The sequence below is a fragment of the Papaver somniferum genome, unplaced genomic scaffold, assembly GCF_003573695.1.
Source record: "Papaver somniferum cultivar HN1 unplaced genomic scaffold, ASM357369v1 unplaced-scaffold_29, whole genome shotgun sequence".
Taxonomy (NCBI): domain Eukaryota; kingdom Viridiplantae; phylum Streptophyta; class Magnoliopsida; order Ranunculales; family Papaveraceae; genus Papaver; species Papaver somniferum.
Window position 1 is genome coordinate 3852662 of NW_020639929.1, and position 9579 is coordinate 3862240.

Genomic DNA, 9579 nt, shown 5'->3' on the forward strand with positions numbered 1-9579 from the left:
TTTATAGTAATCCCCATCAACCACTCTACAGAAAAATTTGAAGTAGGAATTCACTGGTCGTTTTTGAAGTTTGATTTCGAAGCTCTAGAGTGGAAATGGTACAACTCGTTGCACTCAAATGAGGACTATAAAAAAGATACACAGCAAATGGCAGATGCGGTGCAATTGGAACTCAACAAGATGAGAGCAATAATGGGTGATGCACCTATAGAAGCGCACGATATAAACATCATGCAATGCCTGCACAAGGAATCAACCCAGACTGCTTCCTATACACTTGTTACTTTATGAAATGAAGTGTGAAGAAAACAAAGAGTATTGAAAGTGATAAGCAGATGGCCGAAGACATTTGTCATAAAATGAGAATAAAATTGGCGGCCAAGATGCTGAAAAAAGTCAGAGTGCATGAAAAGTGTGGGATGTAGCAAAGGATGAACAACACAAGTAGTGGCGCCTGAGTATGGAAATGAAACCATTAAAGGGGAAGAGGAGTTTTTAAGCTTCATATACAAGATCACTTTTCAAACCAATGAAACCATTGCTTCTAAACATTTTTTTATCTTCAGACAACTTTTCAAATTTCAGTTTTCAATACTACAAAGGCCTTGTATTAATCTTTATATTATTTACAATTTAAGACTAATGACTACTACAAAGGCCTTGAATTAATCCTTTTGTCAGTTTCAATATTGATGTGTGGAAAGTATAATTGTGTCAGTATAATTTTACTTGTGTATATTACAGGTTAGTAACATATTAAGGTGTACATGATTGTATACAGTTACTGACAGAGCAGAAATTTATCCCTCACAATAATGGTACAACAAGGTATACATAATGGTACACATGTACTGACAGCAAGGTGTACATAATGGTGGAACAACAATGTTCCAGGCCTGCAGAACTGAAAACATAAAAATTGAACATAGCAAAAGTAATTACTAATTATACAGATATGAAAACATAAAATATTACTAAACAAAATAGACTAGTAACATCCATTATACAGCAAAGTGTACATAATGGTACACATGTAAAAAGACAGGTAAGAAAACGAAAGTGCACAGGAAGGTGTACATAATGGTATACATTCCTGGCACTAATTATCCACGCCGCACTTAAAAGAATCCGTTGGAAAGACATTAACAAAAGGAAAAACCAAACACATAGAATCTTTTGAACAAATCAAACTTAGAAAAAAGCATCAAAGCATGGGGCATGTAGCTTTGTTGTGGTGAGAAAGGGTGAAGCACTTTGTGCACATCATAGGCCTCTTTTGTTTCTCCCAAGAATTCTTGATACGCTGTGTTCTTCGTCTACCAGGTGGAGGAACTGGAATAGGAACAATAACCCTATCACTAGGATCATAAGCCTGCGGCTTGTCATAATTTGGGATTGGCAAGATGATCTCCTGGTATGTCCCATTGTACCATTCAGTGGTGAAGTATGGAGCAACAAATGAATAGATGTCCTCCCTTGTAGCTTGAATGGCAGCACAAGCATGTGCACAAGGAAAACCATTAACTCGCCACCTGTGACATATACATTTCTGCAATAGATCTACAGAATGATATCGGGGAGACGCGACTTCATACAATATTTCCATGGACTAAGTAACATTCCAAGTACGACCAATGTCAATGTTTTCCTTTATTAAAGCCTCATATATGTGAGCCTAGTATTGAAATTTTCTAGACCTTCTATCCTTCTCTTAGAATTTTTCTTCATAACCTTCAAACTAACATAATAAAAACACAAAACATAAAATTAAACACATGATCTAGAAGGAATACAGATAAAACATGTGTACAACAATGTACACATTAAGGAACAGTTGCAGAATCACCGATAAAACATGTGTACAAGTATGTACACATTAAGAAAATCCATGTGTGCAATAATGTGTACAAGGGAAGATGTACACATCAAAAAAAAAATGAATGAAACACTAAACATAAAACTCACCGTATCGCGTCGCGAAGGGAAAAAGCAGGCAACTTTTTGAAATCAAGAATCCAGTTGTTGAATTACTCGGACAGAGTTGAAGAGTGAGCATGATATCTGCATACAGGAAAAAAAATGAATTTTCCCATTTCTCCTTTGGAATAGTCCTAAGATAATTAGAAACATGTCCACATCCAAGTGCATGCATGCCCCGCAAAGCTTCTTCAAAGTTAGTTGTTGTGTAAGAGTAAGCATCTTTGTAAAACAAACCAATAACGACATTCGCATTCGCATCACCTGATCCAACATGGATATTGCACTTGATGAGGTAAAAGAAATAGTTGTGATAAGAATTAGGAAATACTTTTGGAAGGCCCTGCAAAAGTCCTTCTCCACGGTCACTAAGGAAAACAATCTGACGACCATCGATAACTTGTTTAAGATTCTCCATAAACCAAAACCAATTTTTTTTGTTTTCAGCAGAAACAAGAGCAAATGCAAATGGGTAAAAACTATTGTTTCCATTGATACATGTTGCATCCATCAAAGCACCCCTGTATCTACCAGTAAGGAAAGTAGCGTCCAAGTAAATCATGGGCCTGAGATACATATAGTTATGCTTGCAAGCACCGAAACAAATGAAGATCCTATGAAATCTTTGGGTTGCATGATCAACTTCAAAATTAAAAAAGGTATCAAGATTAGTTTTCTCAATGGCTTTGACATACCAAGTTAAATCGCTATAGGTTTTTTCGTCATCACCAAACTGTTCTTCAAATACGGCTTCTTTCCCTCTATGGGCTTGGTGATACTTGATATTGGACCCATAAGTCTTCTTAAAAAGAGACATGATCTGTTTGGATTTTAAACTAGGATCACCCTGTATATTGTCAGCGATCAAATGCTTGACTAACTTAGTTGTCACCGTAGGACTCTTCAACCTCAAACCAACACCACAGCTACAAAAAAAAGAAGATGGAATAAGTAATGTGCACCACAATGTACACCTAATAAGATCTCAAAACCTACACCACATATGCAAAAAAGAAAACACATACCAAGCAAGAATATGTAATTTATATAAAAAGCCTACAACAAGTAATGTGCCACCTAAAAAGCCTACAACAAGTAACGTGCACCACAATGTACACCTAAAACAAGTCTACATATAAAAGCCTAAAAACAAGAATTAGTAATGTGGACTAATATAAGCACCACTATCATGTGAATAACATTAGAACCTTTCAGCACTAACCGAGAAATGTCACCATTCACATGCCCAAAGTGAATCCTCCAACCACAACCATCTTCTTGGCACTTTGCAGTAAAAAGAGTCTTGTCATTTTTAAGAATAATAATCTTGTGACCAGTACCCATCTTGTACTTATCTACAACAAGCCTAACAACTTTAACACCAACCATAAATTCTCTACCAACATTGTCAAAAACATAAACCCATTCATTGATAACAGAGGCTTGGCCTTGTCCGCATCATGATCTAACACCCTTACAAGCTTAGGACTTTCAGTTACACAAGAATTTGCAGTACTAGAACCAGAACTAGTGCTACAACCATACTTAGAACGAGAAGTATGATTCCAAATCACATCTATTAGAGCATTTCTTGGTTGAATCCACCAAGCGTTGGTATGTCAAGTTTGGTTGTCATATTTTAGTGAACCAAAACTCATTTAAAGAGTCGCTTGATTATTTACTAGAGTCAACTTCATATAGGTTAGCTTGAAAGTATTAGGATTTGAGACTTACAAGTATTACAAGACTTGAAGATGGTGAAGACGTATGGAGATACAACAACAATCATCCTTCCTCTTGATGTTAGTAATATTTGACTTGAACTGTTTCATTCCCTAATGTATCTTTCAAGTCATGCATATTGAAAACGAAATTGTGAAGCTGTGTATGAACTCTAGATAGACATACTATTAAGGAATACAATACGAGGTTTATTGCTTAACCATTAAACTTTGTATATCAGACATCGACATAATCGTTTAAATGCTATTGTGATTATGTATGGGTGTGAGTGAAGATTCCATCATAGGAAACAATGTTTACATTCGTTTAAAGGAAGTAAGTTCACAAACTTGTTTGTGGATCGAAAGGGAAATCGCTAGGCTTATTGGTAACGCTATTCATTGCAAATCTATTTTGAACTACCAATATGTGTGATATGTAGAACCAGTCATAAAATTATTTATGTGCTTGGTAAAACTATTCACGGATGCCTGACTTAAGTGATTGGTATAACTTTTATTAGTAAAACCGATCTTAAGTAATTACTCAAGATGGTATGGTCGATGCCTTGCAAATAGTAACTTGTACTAGTGAAAGGGGAATCGATCCTAGTAAGAGGTGCAAGTAAATTTGCAAGAGGGGAATCAATCCTTGTAATAGGTGCCACATGTTATTAGTGTGAGGGGAACCGATCCTATTAACATGTGCAACAAGTTCTTAGTAGTGAGGGGAACCGATCCTATGCACATGTCCACCAAATTACAGGTATTTACCATATTATGTGGGGAACCGATCCTAGTACCTAGTCAACCGAATTTTGGTAACTAGTGTGACTATGCAAAGTACTCACGGGAGGTATAACCGAAACTTGTCTTGGTAGAACCGTGATTCCCATGATTGGTGATTTGATAGGAAAATCAATCACATGGTTCTTGGAATTCGAATGCTTTCGTTTCCAAGATTGTAAGTATGAAAGAGGTCTTATAAAGTAAGGATGTCGTCATTCTTTGAACACGAGTTGTAACTCTTATCATTAATTGTTCAAAGATATTCCTTGATAGCTAAGGAGAATCCAAGGATCGAAATTAATTGAGAATCCTTTTTAATAAAGGTATCTTGATTTTATATGGTATTTAATATCCAACAATTAAGTAAGATATCTTTGGAAAATAATAATTAGTAATGTGCATTTACTGATTATAGATTTTTCTAAGTGAATTTCGGTCAATAATTGGACAAAGCATTTCCAGGAATTATGAAAGTACTTTGAGTGATCGTCAAGTTTGTGAGACTATAAGTAGGCTATTGATCCATGAAGAATTGTACACCGAATTTGATTATCAATGTAGTCTTTTATTGATTACGCGTTGTGCTCTCCTCTCTCTTGACTCGATCCAACAATTGGTATCAGAGCAAGGTGAGAGGAAGAGAGAGGAGAGGGAGATAGTTAGAGAATGTTAAAGAAGTTATTTGGTTGTTGGTAGAGAAGTTGATTGCGCCTTCTGGTGATAATAAAAGTTGGCGTTTGGTTTTGCTGGAAAGAAGACGTAATGTTTATTGCCGTATTGCTCCGTGATTTGTTGGACGTCAAGCAGTGTTCGTCTTTTGTTTGTTCGTATAAAAACAACGGATGAAGAAAGAGTTCTAAGCCAAGAAAGTAGTTCCGTTTCGAGGTTGTGCGGTTAGAGCTTGGATTCGTGGAAGAAGTCTCTGGTTCACAAACAAAAATCAGAAACAAAAATAGTTGTTTTTTCATGCCGTGAAAACAGCCAGAGGTAGGGTACAACTCGTAACTAGTTGCGAAGGATCAGGCCTCAGGGGATTGTTTTTAGAAGCTGAGAAAAACAAGGAAACTTGGGGTTTTATTTCGAGAAAGAAATTCAGCGGAAGAAACTAATGTTGATGCCTTGGATTCCGTAAAGTATTCTGGGTTAATCATTGGCTTGAGTTTGAGCGGTTTCATTGCAGAAGGTTGCTACCGTTAATTGGAGTTTGCTTCCGAATCATCGTGATATGTGGTGGTACGTAGGGTTCCTGGTGATGGCGTGTTGTTGAAATACGGAAGATGCATGAAGTGAAGAGCACGCTGAACACGAACAAGATTTCGTGGGTGGTTAAATAAGGAAATTTGGTACGTGTTTAATATATGGGCTCAGATTGTTAATAGATTTCACCGCCAAGGAAGAACACATATGTGCTGGGAATTGAAACTAGGTCAAAGCATGGGTTACGAGCAAGAACCACGAAGAAATCTGGAGTGCTTCCGTTGATTGTGATGATCGATGGAAACTTCAACAGTTTGGTATTGAATTAGGAAACATGGGTATGACGAGAGAATATAGGTGAATCTGAGTCACGAGTTGAAGAAGGAAAGATACAGTTGGCTGCCATGTTTAATGGTTGTCAACAAGTGTTGATGGCAGTAATGGAGCTGGTGGTTGCCGGAGAATTGATTCTGTTGATGTTTGATGATGATTCTCGGTAATGGAAGATGAAGCTGCGATGGGTTAGAAGAGGATTCGAAGTGGTTGCTTATCATGTTGGTAATGTATGGTATGTTGGCAGTTCAAAAGAAATAGAGACTTAGATTTGTCTCAGATATTTTTTGGTGAAGGACCTGAACTAGATTCCTGATGCCGTGAAGATCTGAAAGGTCATGTGCGAAGAGATCGAGATTAAAAATAGAGGAAGTTTTCAGATTTTTGTAGTTGCAAAAACAGGGAGAAGCTCGCAGTTAAAAAAAAAAAAGGGAATTAACTACTATGGTTGGTATGGAGATTATGGAGTGCTTGCGTGAAAAGCAAAGAGATTGAAGTCAGTAGAAGAGATGTTATTATAGCAAGGTTTTTGTTGCTGCTAATCATGGCAGTAAGAATTATCGATATCGAAGTATAGAAATTTGAAGATGGTTGTGTTGGTGGTTATTGATGGGTTTGCTGTGGCAGAGAATTGGTGGATTTTAAAAGGTAAAGAAGCCTAAGGTGAGTGGTTGATTCAAAGGGTTAAGTTATGAACTCGAAATAAACGCAATAGAAGATCAAAGTTGGTATTGCAGATGGGAAAGCCTGGTACAGTTTGATTAAGTTGATTGAATTCAGAAACTTAAAATGACAAGGAATGTTGGGTGGATATGTTTGAACTTAAGGGAGAATGGTAGAAAGTTTAAGCTCAAACATGTTAAGCTTAAGTGTGGTTGAAGAGTTTGTGAGAGAAACTTGGAAAACCTGCAAAGTGTGGCAGACTTTGTGTTAGTTATTGCTTGTGGCAGAAGCGTAACAAAAGAAAGATTGTGAGAGAATCTTGACGAACAAAGAAGTGTGAAGGTTTCGCAACAACACCTTGACTGGAACAAGAGAAGAAGAAACAGTATTAAGGTTATGAAGAAAAGAGAAGTAATCACCAAGGGTGATGTGTGAGAAGACAACAAGATTATAGGCGAGTAAAGTCTATAAGTTGAGTGAAGCAATCCCAGTGGGGATTTGGCTAGAATTGTGTGAAGCAATCCCAGTGGGGATTTGGCTAGAGTTGTGAAGATATTCCAGTGTGGAATTTGTGTTTGGTTGAGTTGCAGTTGAAGAGAGTGATCAACAAAAGGAGGTTATAATACCTATGAGTTGAGGAGAACATCACAACAATTAACAAGGTTGTGATCGTGAAGATATGGCAACATGTGTACTTTAGAAGAGAAGAAAGGTTTTGTGAACTGTGAAGATCGGTTCTAGACATCACTAACTGTCGGTTGTGACTCTTGTTAAAGTAACATGTGAAGAGAAGATTGAAAGAAGAAGATGATCTACAATGCTCGGTGTTGAGTTAAAGAATTTGGTTTTGTGTTTGGTTAGCAAGTTGTATAGAGCACATGAGGTGTTTCTAGCTTGTTCAGGTTTGTGTTCCGCTGCGATGAAGAAGAATGTGAAGTGAGTGTTTGATGATTGATGTGAAGAAGATTGGTTTGTGAATTGAGTTTGATAATAATGACGAAATTTTCGTATGAGAAAAGACAAGAACGTGTTAATGTTTATCAATGGAAGAAGAGGAATAGAAAATGATAAAAGACAAGGACGTGCAAACGTTTATCAATGGAAGAAGAGGGTTACAGAATTCTCGTTGAATGATATCTTGGTTTAAGGGAGGATGTTGGAAGTTAAACCAAGATATGGTGATTTGGTTCATGGATCAACATATGATGTTGATCCAGTCCGAATGGATCAACTGCTGCAGTTGACGCAATCAAGTTGGATCAATATACGCTGTTGACACACTATGCGATATTTGGATGTTCGAGTTAACTAGAAGAGCAAGTTGTGTTAGTTGCTTGTTTTAGAGTTCTACTATATTTAGAGTTTCTTTGTGTTTCTAGAAGTGTGCTTTATTTAGAGCTTGTTTTTATTAGGAAAGTATTTGAGTGATCGTCAAGTTTGTGAGACTATAAGTAGGCTAGCGAGCCATGAAGAATTGTATACCGAATTTGATTATCAATGTAGTCTTTTATTTCTTACGCGTTGTGCTCTCCCCTCTCCTGTCTCGGTCCAACAATCACATCAATGTGTGTGTTGCTAGGATTCTTGAAGTCCAAATTTTCTGGTTATGAGATTTTTCTAACATTCTCAACTGTCATATGTAAAACAATTAAAACTTTAGCGAAAGAGGATGACAGCCAATGAGGAGCTCCGTTACAAAACACACCGATACTATTAGATGGTAGGATAATTGTTCAATTGGTTTCCATGAATTCGATCTAAGTGAATAGATCTCAACTACATGTATATCCTTAACTGTTTTGATAGGTGAATACGTTGCAATTCGAACAAACTTGTAATCATTATTCTTCGAGTCATAACCAAACCCACATCCTATCAGGTATGTGAGGGGATGCTAAGAATTATCAACTTGAGCTGAATTAGGTAGACTTGGTATGTCTTTGTAGTCCCCTGTAGATGGATTCCATACACTAAAATCACGCCACTGTGTGGTGCGTATGCAAAACAAGCCATTGCAACAACCCACAATATCATGGAGAGTGACAGGACAAGAAATCTTCTTAGTACCATCAAGCAGTGATGGGCTGATGGCCATGGTGATATTAATGATTCTTTATCTATAGAGCACATATCGTTGTTGTCACTTATAAGCATGATACTGAAGTTAATTTCCAACATATCAATAAGTTTAGGGTTTGTTAAATAAGACGCTCCAGGGTTTTGATACACACCTGAATTTTAAGAGAGATTGAAGTGGTAACCTCGAATGGATTTCGATGATAATTTCTTCTGGTAGATGCGGCAATAATGGCTTTTTGTTCAAGTTTTCGTTCTCGTTCATCTTTGCCTTCTTGTTCCGGTTTATCTTCTTCAGGTATTTAGCTGATACCCCTTCCATATCAATTTATATGTATCAAAACGGCTATACTTTCGTATCTCATACCAAACTTTTTCCGATAAAACCACTTATATATGTCGGGGTTGAGATCGTCTGTGCCACTGCTTGTGTGTGCCCTATGTGCCATACCAATAGAAACACGCCACATCATTCCTCTCATTAACCATGACTAACTAAATAGATTTTCTATTTATACAACACTAATCGATTAGGAAAGATAATTAATTAGTTAAAGAAGATATTACAAATCCAAGAGAAAATACCGTGTTTCTATTGGTGTGGCACATAGGGCACACCCAAGCAGTGGCACAGACGATCTGGACCCTATATGTCGACATACTGCTTTGATGGGGGAGAATAATAGAAGGTGGTTTATATATGGCAATTCTACATTGGGTTCGGATCCTCTTAGAGTCCACCTGGAGAAAACTTCTACCAAGCCCAAGTCTATTACCCATAAAACCTGAGCAGTTAGTACCAAACGCATTTCAAAATTTCAGC

The 9579-nt window shown here is 37.1% G+C and overlaps 1 protein-coding gene across 1 annotated transcript; it reads right to left on the reverse strand.

Annotated features, from left to right (window-relative positions):
• Window positions 1-1204: 1204 nt before the first annotated feature.
• On the reverse strand, window positions 1205-3366 carry LOC113341434. Its single transcript, XM_026586310.1, has 4 exons — window positions 3186-3366; window positions 3003-3063; window positions 2070-2885; window positions 1205-1532 (listed from the first exon to the last, which is right to left on the reverse strand). Exons 1-4 carry the CDS (start codon window positions 3364-3366, stop codon window positions 1205-1207), a joined length of 1386 nt encoding a protein of 461 aa, XP_026442095.1.
• Window positions 3367-9579: the final 6213 nt, after the last annotated feature.

Coding starts and splice junctions, on each gene's coding strand:
- LOC113341434 (XM_026586310.1), bottom strand. CDS start 3,366: ATGGTTGGTGTTAAAGTTGTTAGGCTTGTTGTAGATAAGTACAAGATG. Junction 3,064..3,185: donor TTCTCGGTTAGTGCTGAAAG/GTTCTAATGTTA, acceptor TACTTGTTGTAG/GCTTTTTAGGTGGCACATTA. Junction 2,886..3,002: donor AAATTACATATTCTTGCTTG/GTATGTGTTTTC, acceptor TGTTGGTTTGAG/GTTGAAGAGTCCTACGGTGA.